General features: G+C 43.8%; 1 protein-coding gene across 1 annotated transcript in view; it reads right to left on the bottom strand.

The window, feature by feature from the left end:
• The window catches only part of Spon1 (spondin 1), a 294791-nt gene that overhangs the window by 167506 nt on the left and 104247 nt on the right, over window positions 1–23038 (bottom strand). Inside the window, exon 4 of the mRNA XM_041666818.1 lies at window positions 2541–2614. Within this exon, the coding sequence (XP_041522752.1) occupies window positions 2541–2614 (74 nt within the window). The remainder of the gene's footprint in view (window positions 1–2540; window positions 2615–23038) is intronic.

Consider the following 23038-nt stretch of genomic DNA (forward strand, 5'->3'; position numbering starts at 1 on the left):
TGCAAGGAGTCTTTGTGTAGATGGCGTGATTAGTCATTTTCCTAGGAGCTCAGCCTGAGAGAAACAATCAAGACATGCCATGCTATTTCATCATCACTGTACCCGCCGAATTTTAGCACTCGTGAGCTCAGATAAGACTTCCTAAGTTCAGGACTCAGGCTCTAGGGGATTTCTGTCATTGCTTTGGGGTGTCTGGGAAATTTCTCCTAAGAACTTTCAGGGAGGGTGAAGTAATAATAAGGGCGGCAGAGGGGCTGCGTCCCCAACACCCCAACCGCCTGCCCGGCTAGCTTATGCCCCGAAATAATTACACGGACACTGTATCCTTTTAATCACTGCTTGGCCCTTCTGCCCTAGCCCTTACTGGCTAATTCTGATATCCCGATCAACCCATCTCTAATAATCGGTGAGCACCGGTCTTACCGGGAAGATTCTAGCCTAGTCCATCCTGGGTCGAGCTTCATGGGGTTGGGTCGCGCTTCATGGCGTGTGTCTGCCTGGGAGCTGGGAGTATGGCGTCTCCCTGAGGCGTCTGCTCCCGAGAGCAGAGCGGTGGAGTCTCTGAGCTCACTTCCTCTTCCTCCCAGCATTTTGTTCTGTTTACTCCACCCACAGGGCCAAGCAGTTTCTTTATTGGCCAATGACCTTCCTCCTTCAGGAGGGAAGGTGGAGCATGAGGTTGTCATTTAGGGACCAAGAGCCTAAAGTGGGGGAAATGCACCTTGTTTGGAAAAGAGCTGACTGAACCATTTATCTACTAAGCGACTTGGAGGAAAGGCCTCATCCCATGTGAAGTGGTGCTCACCAAGAAGTTAGCAAGGTTCTTGGCCAGAGTGTCTAGAACTCCCACCCTGACACCAAGCATCTGACTCTCTCCACGAATGTATGCTTAACATTTTGACTCTAGCTTTTTTACAAGAAGACAGTGCATTGCTCTGCTATAGACAGAGATGTAAACTACTCAACACAGGAGGATGCAACATTGACAGGGGGCAGTGGTTCAGTGCACGGGCTCCCTGGTGTCAACCTGCCCTCCATTTCTGGCTGTAAAGAGCTACTTGAACTGTCTCTGTCTCAGGCTCTTCATCGACAATAGGGCTGATCCAATAGCCTTTATCATACAGGGCTATTGTCTAGATTGCATAATTAATGAATGTTTAGATAGGGCCTGTCATGTAGCGAACACTCAAAATTATTCGCAATTATTATTTCCCCAGTAGAACTCTCTCCAACATTTCTTAGTAGTTTATGACTTGTATAGTTGGAGAAGATTATTTCTTCTGAAAAGACTAATTGCTGAAAAGGCAAATAAAATTCTGCAAAAATGAGTAGAAGGTGGTAGCTAAGTTGTATAATTACAGAGCTTTTCCTGTTTTTATTGAGTTACCTAATAACTTCTAAACCGGATTAGATGGTTTAAGTCTTATTTTTAAAGACAGATTAATACACAAACTTTTGAATATAGATAGCAAGAGCTACCATGCATGCACACACACACACACACACACACACACACACACACACACTAGCACATGCACATTCAATCTTGCATGTAGGATGTGTGTGCATGCCTGGGTTGGTGTTTGTGAATGCAGACATGCTGCAGCACTTCTGTGGAGATCAGAGGGCAACATCAGGTGTCAGTCCTTGTCTTCCACCTTCTTCGGAAACAGGATCTCTTGTTTTCATCTGTTGACTTCTGGCCAACTGTCCTGGGAGCACCTAGGAATTCCCTTCCCTGCTTCAATCTTGAATGTTACACATGGATGATGGCATTGTAGAATTGAAGCACCATGCCCACCTTTATGTGGATTCTGGGGCTCTGAACTCAAGCCCTCACAGCTACATGGTAAGAGCATTACCCATTGAGCCATCTTGCAGCCCTATTTTATGTTATTAAGTCACATGGTTGGGGAAGGCAATAGAAGCAGATTTAAGCCCAGACCTGATCTGAACCCAGGTGGCTTTTTTAAACCCCTTTAGTCTATCACTAGGATGCTCTGGTCCTGGGCAGGGGTGTAGCTCAGTGTTAGAGTGCTTGCCTAGCATGCATAAGACTTGAACAAGGTAAAATCACAAGGCTAGTGTCCCCTACCCTTTCACCCCGACACTCTTATCTTCTACTGGTCTCTTTTGGAGAAGATCCCCTATATTACTCAGATTGCACACAAGTTCTCGGGGGTGATTTTCCCAGAGAGCCACTGTAGGCTTTTTAAAGGCACACAACTGTGCATCCCTTAATTAAGTCCTGTGAATTATTCCGAGGAACCTCTTCAGAATAATCACTGTTTCACAAAAATAAGAAGACAGCACCAATACAAGGTACATTATCTCCTACCCAGGGAATCAAGCTGAGTAATTAGAGCTTAAGGCGGATCCAATTATCCATAGCACACAACCAGATTAAAAATCAGAGCTACGTGAGGAGGCAGAGCCCAGGGGAACTCAGAGAGCTCCATTGCCTGAATTCCTGCAGCCATGCTCCAACTGAAAGAGCTCCCCCTTCACGGGCCCCTCTCTCTCCACCTGCAGCCTCTTACCTTGTTCACACAGCTTCTTGGTCAGAGAGCCCTCGTCTTGAAAATAAATAATGCGTTTCTGTACAATGCTGGCCCTGTGGGGGAAGAAGACATCAACACAGTGATGAGAGGGGCAGGTTTGGAGGGACAGTCAACTGCAGTCCTTGCTCGACTGTCCATGGCTTGGTGGCGCTGTGTGTTATCCCCCCTGTTCTCCATGCTCCTGTTTCTTCATCCATCAACAGGTAAGCAGTACCTGCACCATGGCATCGCCATGAGAATTTTCAGAACATGTATGTCAACAGCCTAGCTGGAGCCTAGAAACCATCAGCATTAGATACTGGGCTATTATTGACGCCACTGCTGTTGAGGTAAGAAACTTAACCAATGGCATTTTCAGCGTCTTTTCTCAATGGCTCATCTTACCTTCCTCTTCCTATTAAATGATGGAGGCCATTTATAGACCCACCATATTCAGAGTTTAGAAGCACATCAAATTCTTTTCCTGAAAGGAAAAGAGGAATTTAAAAATATTTTTTGATTTGTTCTAAAAATGTCATTCTATATCATTCTCGAAAGTCTAGACAAAATCATCTTCTATACTCTGAACAAAGACAACGTCAGCTGTGGCCTTTCTCTCTCAAACACGTCAAACGTGGGCTCTGAGAATTTAGAACACGTATTTTGAGGTTGCAAATGATTTAGCTTTGATCAGCACATATTTTCCCTTTCCTCTGGGATAGAGCAGACACGCTGCTTCTCCTTTAACTCACTCTCTTGTTTATTTTCCATTGGCCTGGAAAAGGTTGGATCCTGCAACCCAGTGTTCCAGCAATTTAAGAGTCTACAGTGCTTAGAAATTGAGCTGGTGCCGATAAATCTCGAGCCATTTCTATTGATTTTCTTCAGCAATGCTACTCAATCAAAAGGTAATTTTCACTTCGATTCACCCTATTTAACAGATAAAGGCATCCCTTGACTCCATTACAGCTGACCACACTGAATAACTGTTTGACTCTCATGAGCCCAGACTTAGGAGCTGGCCCACATTTTCGATGGGGATCTGTACTGGGTAGAAACGATTTCCCCAATGGTCTGGGCCAAGGCCAAGATGACTTTCCAAAGAAATGTCTGTGCTACATCCAGTCTTGTACAAAAGAATACAATTCTGACCAGTTTAACAGATGTGTTTTACAGTCTTTCCCCACCCAAGAGAGACAAGATGTTGAAATAAGTCAATGAAATATGCTTCCTGTCTCTACAAAACGACTTTGATCATCTGATCCATTCTCTTGACCATTAAGTGGGAAAGTTCCCTCGGGCCAAGAGAGTAATAGTCCTCCTTACCTCAAAGCCAAATAATAAAGCCTTTTATTCATCAGAGCTCTCGGCCACCTACAGCAGCCCTTTTCAGGGGGTCCTCCTGTGCCTAGAGACCCCTGCAGGAGGGTAAAGAGTAGACCTCCTAGGACGTGCCTAAGATCCACAGTTCTGGTTGAGTGGAGAGCTCCCTCCTCATGTCAACCACAGAAACTTCCTCCCTTTTGTCTTCTTGTAGTATTTATGGGCACGTTTTCAACAAATTATTGCCCGAGGGCATGTTTTGCGGCTGGCATTGAGGAGGGCACCAGGGTCATTATCACGAACAACAGAGACCGGGCCACTCGTTCATTCTCAGAGTTCATATCATGGGAGGGGGAAGCATGAAACAACCCAACCCGCAGCTAATGATAGAGGCTAACAGTGATTGAGCGCTACCATGGAAACATCTACAGAGTGCAGTAGGGAAGCCCAACCAAGCTGGAAAACACTTCCCTGACAAAGAACAGCTCAGCTGAGACTGGGAGAGGAGGCACCAACCAAGCAATCAGAGGGGAGCAGAAAAAAGAGGGGGTACTATTTGTACATCCCTGGGGTAGGAGGCCATGGGCTTTCTGGAAGACGCATGCATAGAAAGTCAAGGAGCTAATGTGAGGTGAGTGGAGAGGTGAGTGAGCCCATCACCACGTCAGCCAGGGCCAGCTGGGAGATGGCCTTTTACTCCAAGTCATAGATGTCTTTGAGGGACATGCCCTAAGGTGGAGGTAACCAGATCTGCTCTTTGAAACGACCAGTTGGGCCAGCGTGTGACAGCAGGCTGTCACATGGGATAGAAGTCCCAGGCAAATCAAGGTTTATGTCAGTAAAGTTCTCTTCCGACGAATGTCTGAAAATGAATGGACAGTAGGGATATTAGTTTCTCTGCTGGCTAGTTTTATGTCAACTTGACATAAGTAGAGTCATTTTGGAAGAAGGAACCTCAACTGAGAAAATGCTTCTACCAGACTAGCCTGTAGGACAAGTTTTGTAGGGTATTTTTTTTTTTTGATTGATGATTGATGTGTGTGGGGGGGGGGGACCCAGCTCACCCCTGGACTGGTGGTCCTGGGTGTGTAAGAAGAACGGACTGAGATAGTCATGAGGAGCTGGCCAGTAAGAAGTCCTCCTTCATGGCCTCCGCATCAGTTCCTGCCTTCAAGTTCCTACACTGACTTTCTCCCATGATGGATTAAGATATAAGATATGATATAAGATAAAATAAACCCTTTCCTCCCCAAGCTGCTTTTAGTCATGATGTCTTATCACAGCAACAGAAACCTAACTGAGTCAGTTTCTTTTCTCATTGCTTAGGTAAAATACCTGACAAAGAACAACACGAAGGAACAACAGCTCACAGTTGGAGGGAACACAGTTCATCATGGCAGGGAAGGCCTGGCAATGCAGGGCTCTGTCTAGGCAGAAGCGTGGCAGCCACCAACCACGTGCTTGCATCTCAGTGGACTCTTGGCAGAGGTGGACCAGGAAGCAAGGCGGGGCTACAAACCTCAAGGTTGCCCTCCAAAGACCCACAACCTGAAGCAAAGCTCCAAAATGTTCCACAACCTCTGGGTGGGGGGAGGGTTCAAACATATCAGCTTGAAGGGGACATTTTCCAAATGACGCCAGGATAATACACTAACATGACGCTGGAAGTCTTTTTACTAGTCCTCTGAGACACCCTTGGCTTCACTTGCCAACCCTGCCTGCCAAGCCCCCCGGGATTCTATAATTTTGATGTTATTCTGTCTTAGCTAAATACCTCATCCCAGTCAACTCTGCAAGGCCCTGTGAGGAACGACCCAGTGTGGTTCAGTTTCCTGTGAATAAGACAATGGCAAAGACTATTATTATTTTTTTAAGTTGTTTTATTTATTTATTTATTTATTTATTTATTTATTTATTTAAGATTTCTGCCTCCTCCCAGTTAGTGGGTTGCCTTTTTGTCTTAGTGACAGTGTCCTTTGCTTTACAGAAGCTTCTCAGTCTCAGGAGGTCCCATTTATTCAACGCTGCCCTTAATGTCTGTGCTGCTGGGGTTATACGTAGGAAGTGGTCTCCTGTGCCCATGTGTTGTAGAGTACTTCCCACGTTCTCTCCTATCAGGTTCAGTGTGTTCAGACTGATATTGAAGTCTTTAATCCATTTGGACTTGAGTTTTGTGCATGGTGATATATATGGATCTATTTTCATTCTTCTACAGTTTTGCCAGCACAATTTGTTGAAGAAGCTCTCTTTTTTCCATTGTATACTTTTAGTTCCTTTATCGAAAATCAGGTGTTCATAGGTTTGTGGGTTAAAGTCCGGGTCTTCTATTCAATTCCATTGGTCGACTTCTCTGTTTTTATGCCAATACCAAGCTGTTTTCAATATTGTAGCTCTGTAATAGAGTTTGAAGTCAGGGATGGTAATGCCTCCAGACGATCCTTTATTGTATAAGATTGTTTTGGTTATCCTGGGTTTTTTGTTTTTCCATATAAAGTTGATTATTGTCTTCTCCAGATCTGTGAAGAATTTTGATGGGATTTTGATGGGAATTGCATTGAATCTATAGATTGCTTTTGGTAGAATTGCCATTTTTACTATGTTGATCCTCCCAATCCAAGAGCAAGGGAGATCCTTCAATTTTCTGGTGTCCTCTTCAATTTCTTTCTTCAAAGACTTAAATTTCTTGTCAAATAGATCTTTCACTTCCTTGGTCAGAGTTACCCCAAGATATTTTATGCTATTTGTGGCTATCGTGAAAGGTGATGCTTCTCTGATTTCCTTCTCTGCTTCCTTATCCTTGGTGTATAGGAAGGCCACTGATTTTTTGGAGTTGATCTTGTATCCTGCCACATTACTAAAGGTGTTTATCAGCTGTAGGAGTTCTTTGGTAGAGTTTTTGGGGTTGCTTATGTATACTATTATATCATCTGCAAATAACGAAAGCTTAACTTCTTCCTTTCCAATACGAATCCCCTTGATCCCCTTATGTTGTCTTATTGCTATTGCTAGAACTTCAAGCACTATATTGAAGAGGTATGGAGAGAGTGGACATCCTTGTCGTGTTCCTGATTTTAGTGGGATGGCTTTGAGTTTCTCTCTGTTTAATTTGATGTTAGCTGTCGGCTTGCTGTAAATAGCTTTTATTATATTTAGGTATGATCCTTGTATCCCTAATCTTTCCAAGACCTTTATCATAAAAGGGTGTTGAATTTTGTCGAATGCTAATTCAGCATCTAATGAAATGATCATATGGTTTTTTCATTCAGTTTATTTATATGGTGGATTACATTGATAGATTTGCGTATGTTGAACCAGCCCTGCATCTCTGGGATGAAGCCTACTTGATCATAATGGATAATTTTTCTAATGTGTTCTTGGATTCTGTTTGCCAGTATTTTATTGAGAGTTTTTGCGTCGATACTCATGAGTGAGATAGGCCTGTAATTCTCTTTCTTGGTTGGGTCTTTGTGTGGTTTTGGTATCAAGGTAACTATAGCTTCATAAAATGAATTTGGCAATGACTTTTCTGTTTCTATATTGTGAAATACATTAAGGAGTATAGGTATTAGCTCTTTTTGGAAGTTCTGGTAGAATTCTGCATTGAAACCATCTGGTCCTGGGCTTTTTTTGGAAGGGAGATTTTTGATAACAGTTTCTAATTCTTCGCAACTAACAGGTCTATTTAGATCGTTCACCTGGTCTTGGTTTAGCTTTGGTATATGGTACTTATCTAAAAAAATGTCCATTTCTTTTGCATTTTCCAGTTTTGTGGCATACAGGCAAAGCTATTATTTTAAAGGTGATCATGAACAGTCCTTACCCCTAATTTTTGATGAATATGACTGTAAAATTTTATAGTGACTCAAGTGGAAGATATGTACCTTCCTACAAGCTGTCCAGGTCTTCAACCCTTGAGGCTATATAAAATGTATGGTGTCTCACCCCCTTTAAAGAAATAATCGTTATCTTAAAACAAAACAAACGTAGGAATGGAGAGCTGTCTTGACAGCTAAGCATACTTGTTGCATTTCCAGAGAACCCAAGTTTAGATCTCAAACCCATGGCAGGCAGCTCACAACCACCTGTAATTCCTATTCTCAGGGAGCCTCATGCGCGCGCGCGCGCGCGCGCGCACACACACACACACACACACACACGTTACCTGGTTCACACCCAACACCTATTTCCTACAAGAGCCAGAGATCTTGGGCTACTCTACACACATACTCACTAACCCATGGTGTAACTGCTTGCTCTTTCCTTGATTCCTGTGCTGGATTATAAGCTTCTTGAGAGTTAAGACTAAATATTACTATAGATTTTGGTGTTGTTTCAATGCTATGATTCAAGGAGGAGAAGCAGAGATCCATCTGGCGAGTGTTGGATACAGAGACCTTTAACGTTGCAGGAGTCTGAGGGGATCTGAAGGAGCACTGCGGGCACTGGACCTAGGACAGTGTTGTAGTATCTGGGCAGTGGGTGTCACCCTGGAAATTATTCAGAGCAAGAAAAGGTGCCCCCCCCCAAATAAATAAAAATCCTGGTGGTGGTGGCACACTCCTTTAATCCCAGCACTTGGGAGGCAGAGGCAGGCGGATCTCTGTGAGTTTGAGGCCAGCCTGGTCTACCAAGTGAGTTCCAGGACAGGCTCCAAAGCTGCAGAGAAAAGAAAAAGAAAAAGGCCAAGTGAGCCACGATTGCGGAGGTAGACAAACACTCACGCACAAATGTGTTCCTGGGGACCAAGACTTTGTCCTCTTAGCTGCAGGAATTGCTTCACTCTATCCCTCATTTGGTCAGCTCCTAAGAGAGTTTTGTATTCTGAGAAAATGCATTCTTTACTTTGAGACTATAACCATCAAAAGTATAAAATTCAGTTGAGGCTTATAAATTACATTATGGTTCAGAAAAATAATAGTTTTACAAGATGAGAATGCAGTTAGTAAGAATTCCCTTAGCTTTTCAAAATGACAAAGTTTCTCTATTCTGTGTTGCAATTTGGCAGTCATGTTGCGTCCCATTTATATACTGAATGCTCGCTTATCAGGAGAGAGCATGTTAAAGAAATCTAAATTAAATTTCTCGGTATGCTGGCATCTCAGACTCTGGAGTATCAACGTCTTAAGTAATTCACCGAACACTTCCAAACTTTTCTTTTAAAACCGTATGAACATTTCCAGAAACATCATTCCCAATCCCCTAAGTGTTTGATCCTTTTCTGTCTAAAGGGTTTATTTATTTGATATTCTTTTTCCTTGGGGTATTTGCCTGCTGGGGTAAAGTTAGAATTTGCTGTGATGTGGGTTTGCTGTACAGTGTTAAAAAGAGCCAACAGAGAAAGATCTCAGAAATTGTTGGACTTAGAAGATAACCAGTTATTGAAATGTCCCTGAGAATATATGCTTACACCCTCTGTGGCTTGCTCATTGCCATGTTCAGACAATTCCTGGAAGGTCCTACTGAGTATGCTGCCCTCAGTAACTAATCAGTGGTGGTGGTCATTATTACTGAAGTTGATAAAGGTCCTGGCTCATGCTTAATAAAGAATCCCTATTATTATGCTTGAAGTCAGCTCTGATTCTGTTGTGGAGGGAGGGGCCCGAGGGAGCTTCCTCACTGAGCTGCTTCAGACAGAGATAGCAGATGGCCAGATGAAGCTTGGGTTTGTCATCTCCAGATGGCGCTTGCCAACCTCTTCCCCGATTCCAGTAAATTTTCTTTTACTGGACATTTCTTGGAATACTTTGTAAAATTTCTCTGTGATCTCAGGGCTGTTTTCCATGGAGGTGGTCCAGTGTAGACTCAGCAAAATTTATTTCATCTTACCAGTGCCTTGGGAAGATCCAGGAATAAATATGGAGCCATCGTGGAGACAGCGTGATCCATGCTGAGGCTGCTGTATTACCTTCCTTCACCAACATGCCCAGCGTGAACTTGGTCATGGCCTCACTCTCCAGAGCTGTGAGGTGTGCCCATGCCGTCGTGGAGACCCTTACCAACCTTTTATTTGACTTTAGAACTATATCTCGGAGTTAGCAGAGATTCTGGTAGCCCATGATAATGTATTCAGGGGAGAAGAAAAGTGGAATATTTTCAAGGCCCTGTGTTGCCTAACAGTAAGGTCATAATCTCTGCTCAGGGGTTACAAAGACAGATTCAGAGAGTGGTATAGCATGCTGATTTGGCTTTTGTTCACTTGACTTATACTAGTATCACTCAGAAAAAATGGAACTGTAATTGAAGGGGAAAAAAAAAACGCCTCAACCAGATTGACCTGCAGGAAAGTGGGGTGGTGGTGGTGGCAGTGGTGGCAGTGGCAGCGGTGGTGGTAGTATTTTCTTGATTAATGTGGGAAATCCCAACCCATTCTGGGCAGTGTCACGCCTGTCTTGGGTTTTATAAGAGATTTAACTGAGCAAGTCAGAGGGAACAAGAAATGACATTCCTTCAGGTTTTTGTCTTCAGTTCCTACCCTCATCTCATGCCTTACCAGGGTGAATTTGTGACCTGGAAGTATTAGATGAATTTAACCCTTTCAGCTCCAAGATGCTCTTAGTCATGGTGTTTTGTCATAGCAATAGAAAAGCAAACCAGACTAGAGAATAAGAATTTAACAGCTGTAGTCTATAATTATGGGTGATGTGGGATTCCCTTCTGTATGCTGTGAATACCATTGGTTAATAAAAAAAAAGTGTCTTAGGCCTGTGTAGGGCAGAATATAGGTAGGTGGGGAAAACTAAACTGAATGCTGGGAGAAAGAAGGAGGAGTTTAGAGAAGCCATGTAGCCAGGAGACAGATGCAGGAACTTTACCTGGTAAGCCACAGCCTTGTGGTGATACACAGATTAATGGAAATGGGTTCAATTAAGATGTAAGAGTTAGTCAATAAAAAGTTAGAGCTAATGGGTCAAGCCATGATTTAATTAATACAGTTTCTGTGTGGTTATTTCGGGAGTCTGGGTGGTCGGGAAATGAACAAGCAGCCTCGTACAATGGATGGGTAAGATGTGGGGGCCAGAGTATACAGTCATACTGTGTCATAGTCAGAGACCAAAGAACAAACAGGGAGTAGGGCCAGGGTAATGGAATGTGAGGTCTCCAGGGATTCACTCCATCTAACAAGGCCCAACGCAGTCCAGAACAGTTTCACTTCTCGGGACCCAGTGTCTAAGAGGCTCTGGGTATTTGTGATAATTTCTAGGAGATAGCTACAGGTTAGTTATCATTCATTCATGAAACATTTACAGAGAGAGGGTGCAGAAACAGAGACTCTGTAACACTCGCTCATGGAAGATTTCTCAGGACCCAATAACTTAACCCAATAACTTGGACCTGGGACAAAAAGAGAAGATTAAGATATATCTTAGTTTTTTGACAATATTTTTCTATGTGCTTTATAAATATTAATATGATGACTATCATTGATTGTTAACTGACCATATCTGGAATTAACTGAAATTCAAGTGAGTAGATACATCTTTTGAGGAACTTTTTTTTTTCTCAGTTCAATCATTTGAAATGGGAAGACCCACTTTTAATCCAGATCTATTGAGGTGGAAGATCCACCTTTAATTGGGCCCCACCTTCTGCTGGTAGTCTAAATGAAGGACATGGAAGAAGGGCTTGCCCCTGCTTGTTCTCACTCTCACTGGTGAGTCTCTTCCTCCACTGGCACTAGAGTCTCCTTCGCTGGGATTCTTGCCAATACTGAAGACTAGCTGAGACATTCAGCCTCAGGGACTTAACAGTTAATGGGTTCTTGGACCCCCTGTTGGTAGTCATTGTTGTACTAGATGGACCAAAGCCTGTAAGCCATTTTAATAAATCCCCTTTCTCTCTTTAAAGAGAGAGATTTATTCTATCAATTATGTTCCTCTAGTGAGCAGGACTCAGTGGTTCTAGAACAACAGAAGTATGAAGATGACTTTTTAAAACTATCTGGAATTGGCTTTCCAATTTGCCAACACCTACAGCTACTGAGGCCTCTCTTAGAGTACTTGAAATCCCATGGTGTGAACTATTTTACAGACTTAAGGAGACACATGCATTTGATTATCCTGACTCACCACTTATAAGAGGCAACAAATTTGGTGACTCTGCATATAAAACTTTGGACAATTTGTAGAAAAATAAGGAAAATTATAGTGCTGGTTGGTTGCTCTTAGCATCTCTGAATAAATCGACAAAGGAAAAGAATGTGCTCTGTGATAAAATTAACCAAATTCTAAGCATTTCAGAGCACAGTGAAGGCCAACAATGAACTTAGTGACAAAATTGACTGGCTCCAGACACATATAAACAATCTAAAGGTTTCTAAGAGAATCTCTCCCGCAGTCACAGAGCACGAGCAAACCAAAGCCCTCATTATGAGATTGGTTGAGTTACTGTGAAAATTCAAGCTCCAGCCTTGGAGGCTGTGGTGGTTAAAGTAAGGGCATTAATTGGTAAAGAATGGGATCCTGGAACTTGGGATGGGGATGTGTGGGAGGACCCTATTGAAGCTGAGAACTCTGAACCCTCAGATTCCCAAGGGTCTATCTCATGAAAGGAAGTAGTCTCTCCACCCTTAGCCAAAGTAGTGCTCTCCTTCTCCACTCCTAAAATGTCATCATTTCCAGCTTTGGCTGAGGAAATTAATTCTTCCTTGTCTGCTGAACCAGTAGTGACTTTCTCTGAAGGAGATGCCAGGCAAGACAATATACTGATTTCCTTCAATGTCCACCAACAGTTGCCCCTAGACCTACTTTAACACTTAAGGCTAAGCAGGCTCCTAGAGGGGGGTAGGAAGTGTAGACCATGAGAAGGTGCACTATACTAAAGAGCTTAATGAGTTTGCTAATTCGGGAATATGTGTGGGAATGGGTTTGAAGGGTGTGGGAATGGTAGAAGGAACATAAAACTGGATCAGGCTGAGTTTCTTGATATAGGCCAATTGAGTGAGGATTCTAGGTTTAAAATGGATAGAAGCCCACGCAGCTAAAAAGTGTGAGAGGGCAGATTCAAAAGTTTGAATGGTTGACTGAAGCATTTGTCAAGAGATGGCTACTGAAAAGGATCTGGAGATGCCTGATAGCCCATGACTCGGTGTTGATGAAGGGATGTTTAAGTCTCAGGGAAATTGCGGTGCTAGAATGGGAGCTATGTGTAAAACCTAATCCTCCGCAATGGGAAGGCCCAGAAGACACACCCTTCGCTAATCCTGTAAGATGCCAAATGGTGAGTGGGGTACACACACATATAAAGAGCTTTCAGTTGCCCCTTTTCTTTGTGCCAGACCTTAGACTTGGAAACACTGATACTCAGCTGGATGAATTAAATGCAATGGGTTTAATTGGACCCCAAAGTAGCAGGGGCCAGTTGACAGCACTGAATCACGAAAGGCAAGATGACTGTAGTTATCTTAATGGGCAGGATAGACAGAGCAATTTCCATAATGGCTTAACCTATAATGGGCGGCACAGGCAAAGGTACTTTTCTGGTAGCATGACTCATAACTCTGCAAGCTGTTCACTTTGTATGGGGCCTGGAACAGGAGAAGGCTCTTCAACGGTCCAGGCTGCTGTGCAATATGCTCTCAGCTTGAATCATATGATCTAGCAGATCTGATGGCATTTGAGGTGTCAGTGGCAGACAGGGATGCTGCATGGAGCCTTTGGCAGACCACCATAGGTGAATGACAGAACAGACCTTTGGAAACTTTGGAGTCAGACTCTACCAACACCTACTGATAACTATTCTCCCTTTGAGAAAGCTGTTGGCCTGCTATTGGGCCTTAGTGGATACTGAGCATTTGACAATGGGCCTGCAAGTTATCCTGTAACCCCCGAGATTCCTATCACTAGCTGGGTGCTATCCAACACACCAAGTTATAAAGTAGGATGTGCACAGCAGCTGTCTGTTATCAGATGGAAGTGGTATATACACTATCCAGCTCAAGAGGTCCTGCAGGCACAAGCAGGTTACACGAAAAAGTTGCCCAAATGCCTGTGGCTTCTACTCTTATTAATAATGCTGCTGATGCTAAGCACTCACATAAGCCCCATGAGGTGTTTCCTGTGATTGTCTGGCTGAGGAAGAGATGACTAGGGCTGAGTTTACGGTGGCTCTGCACATGATGCAGGCACTACCCAGAAATGGACAGCTGCAGCATTACAGTTCCTTTCTGGGACAACCCTGAGATAAACTGCTGAACCTTCAGTATGTACAGAACTTTGGGCAGTACACATGGCCATGCATTTTGTCTGGAAGGAGAAATGGCCAGACATGTAACTGCTCACTGATTCATAGGCCATAGTCAATGGATTGGCTAGATGGTCAGGAACTTGAGAAGAGCATGATTGGAAAACTGGTGAGAAGAATATTAGGGTAAGAAGCATGTGCACAGATCTCTCCAAATGGGAAAAGGATGTGAAGATACTCGGGTTCCAGGTAAATGCTCATCAAAAGGTGACATTAGCTGAGGATGAGGTCAGGGGTCAAGTTCACAGGACAGTCAGCCTCTTCCCCAGCCGTCCTGCCATTGCCCAATGGAGCATGAACAACATGGCCATGGTTTTAGAGACAGAGTTTCTGCATGAGCTTGACAACACGGGCTTCCACTCCCCAAGGCTGACCTGACTACAGTTGCTGCTGAGAGCCTCTACCCATCCAACAGAAATCTAATGAAGAATCGATTGTTACATCTCAAGAGGGGTGTAAAAAGAGGAGAAGAAAACTGGATTGTCTCTTTAAAAATTCATTTAGATGTGAGAGGCATTCAAACTAGACTTTCATTATTCATGAATGTGTTAAAAAGGTAGGAGAATGTGTTGAGACTTAGAGGCGCAATGATGAATAAGATTGTGTGTGTCAGCCTGGAGAGGAACTTGTAAATGAAATCCCTCAAGAATCAAGAGTATACAGCAAGCGCCAGAGTCTATGGATATCTCTTCCTGTTATCATTCATGGGCAGAGCATTGTCACTTAACTTGGACTGGTACCAGGCAACTCCATCATGAGAGCCAATCCCTGCTTTCCCAATCCTCCCTACAGATGGAAGGCAGGAACTTATGACCTATCATTTGCCTCAGTAAAATATTTCCTGAGCAGGATTTGTTTTCTAGTTAGAGGACACTTATGGCCAACTTAACCTGCCCCTCTTTGCCTGACCTCAATTTCGAGCAAGCACATCAAGCAAAAAGAACCTTTTTGCCACTATGAGGAAACTGTGGAGAGAAATCACAGAGACTCTAGTCTTGACATCATGTTGTGACAGGGCAAGCCAGTGCAGAGGCTCTTCAATCTGGGATTCCTGCTGGGGCCATTTGCAGGTTTATGAGAATCTGCTCTCTTTAGTGGTGAATCCCATGGAAAATACCCACCTCTGTTCTAGGAACCAAAGGTCAGCATGTCCTAGCTAACTTCCTAGCCTCTGTTAACACTGTCTGCGTGGAGCCTCCTCCAGTGAGCCCTTTTTCTTATCTTCCTGTTTGTGTAGAACCCCCTCCGCCTGGTTAACTGCCTTTCTTAGCTTCTTTTAAGGCTGCTTGCTTCAAACTGCTTTCTGGGCAGAGCCCTTTTTGCAGGTGCCCAGCGAGATGTCTGAATGAGATCTTTGCCCTTAAAACCCTCATGTTCTGGGCAGCTGGGCCACCCCATGTCCCTGAGGACTTGGGTGTGGTCCCAGCTGGCTGGATTACACTGTGTCTGAGTGGTCATCCCTGGTGTACTCCCAGTCATAATGGAGTTTCTCAAACAGTGCCAGTGTTCACAATATCTGGCTTTCCTATTCCATGAAGAAAATAAACTCAATTTGTTGAAACCGTCATTAGTTAAAATTTCTCATGAATTCTGCTCTGAAAAGCATGCTTAGCTGATAGAAAGGGGTAGGGGTAAAGTGCTGTAGGAAATCCTACATCCAGTAGCCTTTCAGTTACCCACCCACTGGGACATGGCCTCTTATACTATTTATGCCAATGTAAAGCCTGTGACTGGCCTCTTTTCCAGCTGCGGGATTCGGTTGCTGTTCTCTGGTCCAGCAGAGGATATTGATTTGTAAGTCTACCCTAAATAAATAACCCTCTATTATTCTCAATTCTGAGCTAGTGTGGGATTTCTTTTAAGCGTCCTTCTTCAGGTAAAGTGATATGAGGGTACAGGAGGTGACAGTTCAAACGCATAGGAGGGTCTGGGAGCTGCCACTCCCGGAGAGTCAGCTATGATTGGCTACAGAGAGGAACACGGACAGGGACAGGGATTCAGCTTCGGTTGCCTGTCATTGCTGTGATGAGATAATCCAGCAGAAAGCAGCGGAAGTCTTTCTTTTGGCTTACAGTCTGAAATGGCAGCATTCAGAGAGGTGGGGAAAGGCATGGCAGCGGGGGTGTGGCTTTACCTGCACATCTGGGTGTATCTAGCAGCAGAGAGAAATGAAGGGAATCCTGGCGCTCAGTTGGTTTTCTTCCTTGTCCCTCTTTATTCAGCTGAGTCACCATTCTGAAAGGTGGTGCCACCTTTGCTTGTTCGAGTCTTCCTCCTCAGCTAACCCTCTCTGGAGAGGGCCTCATAGCCCCACCCAGAGGTGTGTTGCTTAAGGGATTCTCAATAAACCCAAGACGACAGTGCAGATGAACCATCACTGAGGCTTCAATCAGAAGGTTCCAAGAAGAGGGCCTTGATTCCAGGATTAAACAATGAATTCCCTGCCATTTTCTGCTGGGGCTGGCTTTCAGTGTAACTCCAGTCCAAAGAGATGTGCCCAGAGAGAGAGGCCCAAGTACAAGCAAGAAGGGGGATACAAGTGTGGGACTTGTTCTTCCCTCCCCTAATAGTTCTCTTGTGTATGCAAACAAAGACTAAGGAAAAGGTAGAAATCCTTAGGGATTCCTGCTAGATCAGGGCCTATAAGGGCTCCTAAGGTACATGGATGAAGCAGACTTCAGGTGAAGCCCCAAATGTGCCATAATAATGGATAGGTAGGCAATTCTGGGTAGTAGACAGGTCCAGGCTTCATTTTCAAGAGTTGCCCTAAGCTAAACTATTATAGTTTTAAAATAGCATTTGGTCTTATTAATGGTTTCTTCTCTGTGGCTGAAATTAGCTACAAGACCTCTTTGCTTTGCAAAGAGTTCTGGTTAATTCTGAAGCATGAGGTAGGAGAGATACTATCTAGAGACATTATCTCACACACACCGTTAGGCCCTAGATGTTTTTCTCTTAAGAAAACAGGGACAGTTGGGAGTAGAGAGATGGCTTGGTGGTTTACAGCACATATTGTTCTTCTTTAAGACTACACATACCTTTAGCTCCAAGGGATCTGATGCCCTCATCTGGCCTCTGCTGGTCTATTCATTCACAAGTTCACAAACACAGATATACACACATATGCATCAATGAATAAAAATAAAATCTTTTTCAAAAGATAAATGACTTAGAACAACACCTGTACTTGGTAATTTTTTTCAAAGAATACATAAACAAAGGATTGGTTGGATGTTCTTAAAAAAAGGCTCGTTTCCCCATCAGCTTCAGTAAGTTGTTCAGTTTTTTGAAACATGAACATTCTTGACCAAGGGACAACAGACAGGCTTACTGTTTCTTTGATGATGATCAACCCATGGAGCTTAGTGACCCCCACAGTTAACCTGCCTCTTGTGGCCTCTGGAATTCCCCTCCACCTTTTCACAACTATAAACTCTCACTAGGCCCTGAGTCCAGGGATATGCTTCATCCAGCTATGTAGCCCTGAAACCTGGCAGAGAATACAGTCAACACTTATTAAATTCAAGGTTCCTAACCTGAAGTTTGCACACAGATTTTATGTGTTATAGTTTAGAATTCCTACCTTCCATCTACTTCTCAGAGGGGGTTCCCTAAACCTTGAGAATCTTGAGGGTAGATATAAAAGATGATATGACTATCATTCTAGTTAATAGTCTCCAACTAGGGCATAAACCGTTTTATTCCCCCTAAAGATTAAGGCTAAATTTTTATTCCAAGTACCAAAGGCTTCACCTGGTTTCTCTTCAGACCAAGCTTTGATCTAAAGTCTAACCTATCTGAGCTGGGAAAGAAGAAAGAGGAACTGAAGCTTCACTCTTAGGTTTCTCGGGTGTTCTGGGTAGAGTCCTTGCTCCTCCACAGAGTGTGGGCATGATCACATAATTACCCCTGCCTGGAAGGAAGAGAAAATGTCACTTGTTCCCTCTGGCTGACTTGACTTTACTCATTCATTCCTCTGTAGCTCATGCAGCTTTTACCCGACTTTGTCTCTGTCCTCTTGTGTGGGTTCCTTTAAGTCAGGACTGGTAGCCAGGCCACTGTCCCCTGCTGTGTAAGAAGGCAATTCAGGTAGCAGTGCAAGGCTACCCACCATTCCTGCTGTTTCCAGTGAGCATTCCTATCACCCCTAGCGTCTTACTGTAGAAATGGAAGTGTCCTGTGGGGCAGTAGGACCGAGTGCTTGAAGAGGCTTTCCCATGTGGGCTGGGCTGGGGGTATGAGGGTATGGATATTGTTCTTAATTGGGAACTTGTGGTTCATTCTAGGGGTTCAGAAAGAACACATGGAAACAGAATGGAAAAACTGTAAACACTTGCATTGCATAAGGGAGATATTCTGTAAGAACCAGCGCTCTGTACTAAAAGCCAGCATTTGCCCACCTTAGTACCCTCTGAGCCCTTTTTCTAGTCATGCCCAAAGGAAGGCTGCACAGATCAGATTAAATGAAAAGATTCCCGTTAGACATTTCCAATTCCTTCCTAACTGTCCCTTCTCCATCCCAACACATCCAGTGTCCCTACTTTCTGCCCTGGGGGGTCATCTGTCACCTCTAGCTCATAATCACTGCCTCACATAGACAACATAGGGTCTAGCTAAGAGTTGGTTTTTCTCTCACCAGTACATCATAGTCTGTAGGCTTGGGCACACACCCGCAGTCCTGAACCCTGAGGCACAACCCACCTGTGAGAGCCGACACTCTCCCACTATGGTTTGGGACTGGCTTGTCTCCAAGGGCTGGTGTGTTAGAAGACTGGTCCCCAGTGGGGCAGCATTAAGATGTGGTGGAATCGTTAAGAAGCAGTGCCTCATGGGAGATGGCTGGGAGTGATGTCCTTCAAAGGAATTAGGAGCATCCTTGTGGCTCCCAGTATCTTCCTGACTTCTTGATTTGCAATATGATCTCTCCTCCTCACATGCATTTCTGCCATGACGTCATCACTATTCCATATACCCAAAGGGGCTTTCACCAGTGCCATGCCCTTGAGCCTCCAAAACCATGAACAAAATAAATCTCATTTACAAAGTTTCAGACGACCATACTCCCTTCCCACAAACTCAGTTACACCCCTTCCAATGTGTAGAGTATGGGCCGTATGGCCCCTCCACTCTAGTTTGCCTGCCTCTTCCTGTGTGTAGAGTATGGGCCATACGGTCCTTCCACTCTAGTTTGCCCTTTTATTACTGTGATAAAATACTTATCAAAAGCAACTGGGTCTGGGGAAGGTTTACCTCCTCTTACAGGTTACAGTCCATCATTAATGGAAGTCAGGCTATATTCTCTTCTATGGGATGTAGAAGCATCCTACGAGCAAGAACTGAAGCAGAAGCCATGAAAGAATACTGCTTGCTGGTTTACTCTCTGTGGCTTGCTCAGCCTGATTTCTTATACCACCAGGGCCATCTGTCTAGGATAGCACTGCCTAGAGGGGGATGGACCCTCCTTAATCAGTCATCAATCAAGGAAAATGCCCAGACTTGTCTACAGGCTAGCTGGATGACTAGCCTAGATGATTAAGACTGGAGGACTTACTTCTCAATTAAGGTTACCGTCTCACACATGACTCTAGATTATATAGCTGGACAAAACCAACAACCTAAGCAGCACACCTTCCTAGTCTTGTGACACCCAAAGTCCAAGACTCCACACCTTCCTGTCCCATCCTACTCCTCTCCCTCCTACCCCCTCATCACTGGCCTGGACCATCAGGCCTGGTCTCCTAGAACAGCTTCAGCCTTTAGTATTCAGCAAGCATTTGCTGCTTTGGTGTTTGTTTTAAAACTTTGTTTCCTAAGTCGCAGTACTCTTCGCCTCCCTATGTGTTTGCATTTCGTACTTCTGAGTGACATCTGAGGGTTTTGAGGGTGGGTGTTTGGCACCTTTACAGCCCTTCTAACACCTGGCACCACGTCTACCCAGGAGGCTCTGGGAATGTGCCCACCTGATGCATTTTCAACACTGTACCTTAATGACCATTCAGAGTTTGTAACCACCACACAGTTCTGAGTGTCTGACATCCATGGGCTGGCAAGAAGTATAAGGACCTCAGCAATCCTCAGAGCCTCACCCAGGGTGTTAGAATATCAGCACAGTGACTGGTCTGACCGAGAAACATTTCCCACTGTGGAAAGGCCACTCACATCTACTTTGCTTTGTGTAAGCCACCCAGCTGGACTGATGCAAGCATTGTTCCCCAAAGGAGTCCTTCGGATTGAATTCAAAAGTCATTCACCATGTTGGCAAGCAGTAGGATGGTGGCTTGTCCACCAGCAGGAGGACATGCCAAAGACAGAGATTTTCTTTATGGGAAAGACACTTGCTGATTGCCCAGGGTATTTTACTTTCTTCTGTCTTGACTTGTCTCATGTCTCTCTTCTCAGTGTCTGCATCCTGACTCCATCCTTATGTCCCATGAACTCATCACAGAATCCCACAGGATTCTGGATCAATGACATGAGATTTCAAGAAAGCCTTAAAATATGGCTATGGATGGTCCTTTCTTTTTCTAGTCCTTGTAGAAGATGCTTTCAGAGACAAGAAAGGCAGGGGGAGAGGGAGGGAGGGTGTAAGGGGTGAGGAGAATGAGGGAGGAAGAAGGAAGAGAGGGAAAATACCCAGAGAGCTCTAGTTTTCTTAATGAAAAATGTGAAGAAATTAATGAGAATTTATTTTAATAGATAGTAGAATGCAAGAGACCAGAATTTTTTTTTTTTTAAAAAGGTAAACCACTAATGCTTGTGATGGGGGTTTGGGAAGGCTGCCAAAGCATCCTAGCTCGTTAAACAAGCTGCAGTACTGCTAATCCTTTCAAGGGCTAGGAACTAAATTAAAACCCAACAGATCCTAAAATTATCTATCATCATGTTGCAAAATGCTGGGGCCTACATTCACCTGATGCATGCCTTCGAGCAAGGTGGGGGGAGACTTTCAGCGCTTTTGTTCCTGGGGAACAGCGTGAGATTTCCACGAAGAAGGGATCTGAGAAATTTCAGTAGAAGACAGAGTAGACGGAGAGAAATGGGGGGAGGCCTCAGTTTACCCTTTTCTGTGAGGGAACAAGAATACCACAAGAAACAGTCATCACCTCCATGAGGGCAGCACAATGGACTTCCTGGACATGTCTTCACAGGGTAGATCCAAAGGTCAGATTGTGTCCTGGTCAGTGTTTTGTTTTGTTTTTGCAAAAAAAAAAAAAAAAAAAAAAGCACTTTTTTTTTTTGCCATCAGATTGAGACATGCATTTCTGGAGGAGTCTGTGTCAATGTTTCTGTTACAAGGTATCATAATGCAAGAAATGCAAGAAAATGAGCGGGCGGGATTGTATCTTAGGAGGCTGTTTAGTAATGAATTTGTTCTGATGGCACTGCACAGACTTAATATACCTCCATCCAAAAGCATCAATATGCACCATGCTTCCTTGGGCTGATGGAGCTACTTTTCAAAACATGTAATTCAAGTTTCAGTTAACTTGGATTCTTTTCTGTTCACGCTGAGCTGGAGAAGCCCAGGAGACCCTTGTGGCCAGAGGTCTAATGTCACCATCTGGCCCAGTTTGCAATGCTATAGTGTTGGACAGTCAGCAGAAAAGTTAATAAATCCGTAGGTGGTGTAGGCTAGTTTGCAGAGGGGTAAATTATTCTGACTTGCAACATGGTTTGGTGAAACTTATTAGTGGCAGCTGGTTAAGATAACTGAACAATATCTAAGCCAAAGACATCAATGGGCTGGATGTGAGGGACGTTTGCCATGTCTGCAGTGTGGTCACTGTGCCCCAGAGAGACAGTATATTTTGAACAGTGCAAATCGGCCAACTTGAATTCTTTGATTTTTGGAGGAAGGGAACTAGAAAATGTTGCGGAATACTGGTTTACACCACGTGAAGATGTGTCATTGTGATTGGTTTAATAAAAAGCTGAACAACCAATAGCTAGGCAAAAGAGGTTAGGCGGGACTTCTGGGCAGAGAGAGAAACTCAGGGGATGAAGCTAAGCTTATGAGTTTCACCAGCAAGACAGGGAGCAAGTCAGATGCACAGTACTGAGGAGAAGTAAAGAGCCATGTGGCAAAAATGGATTAAAAGTATAATTTAGATTGTGGTGGGACAAACCTAAGCCAAGGTCCAGCCTTCAGAATTAATAAGAAGTCTCCATGTCATTATTTGGGAGCTGGTAGACCAAAAGAAAGTTTGGCTACAAGAAAATTAAGAGATGTGGGCCAGGTCTAGGTACAGTGTAAGGGGCAACTATCTAGAATATTCTTCTTCTGGAGCCTTCCAGCATGATCTCACGTGAGCAATAGACCAGCACTGGAGGTCAACTGTGCACGAGAAAGTCCACACAGAAGCCCACAGTGAGCTACATTTCCACTTGGATCCATTTGGGCTCTTGTTGTTGTTGTTGTTGTTGCTGCTAGGCCTCATCAGCATGAAAATGAACTTGTTTTGATTTGCTACTGTCTGTCTTCTATTAGGAAACTGTTATTAGGAAAATCACATTAATTAGCCACAGCTGAGGAGAGACTTGGCTATTTTGGGGCCGCAGCTGCAAAGTCTCTTTGCAGTCTGAGTGCTGACTAAATTTTAACAACCAACAGAATAAATAGTCCCAGGGTACATTTAATCACATTAATTTTGTTTTCCTCTATCTGTATTGCTGTTTAGGATTGTTGGCTCATCTACATTAAATAATCTGATGCTATTAGCATACTTTCAAGCAATCCCATTTCTCTTGGTTTTGTGATATATTATAAAGCTTAATACTAATTTTATTAACTTTATTCATGAAAGCAGAACATTAAAATTTACCCCAAAAGCTGACTTATCAACGGAACTATTTGCTTAAGTTGAAAAATCTGATTTTACAACTATATGGGGAAACAGGATTAGGTGGTTTTATACACGTGGAGAGCGGCAGGCAGA

The sequence above is a fragment of the Microtus oregoni genome, unplaced genomic scaffold, assembly GCF_018167655.1.
Source record: "Microtus oregoni isolate MIOR12 unplaced genomic scaffold, Mior012 000016F_ref0000370, whole genome shotgun sequence".
Taxonomy (NCBI): domain Eukaryota; kingdom Metazoa; phylum Chordata; class Mammalia; order Rodentia; family Cricetidae; genus Microtus; species Microtus oregoni.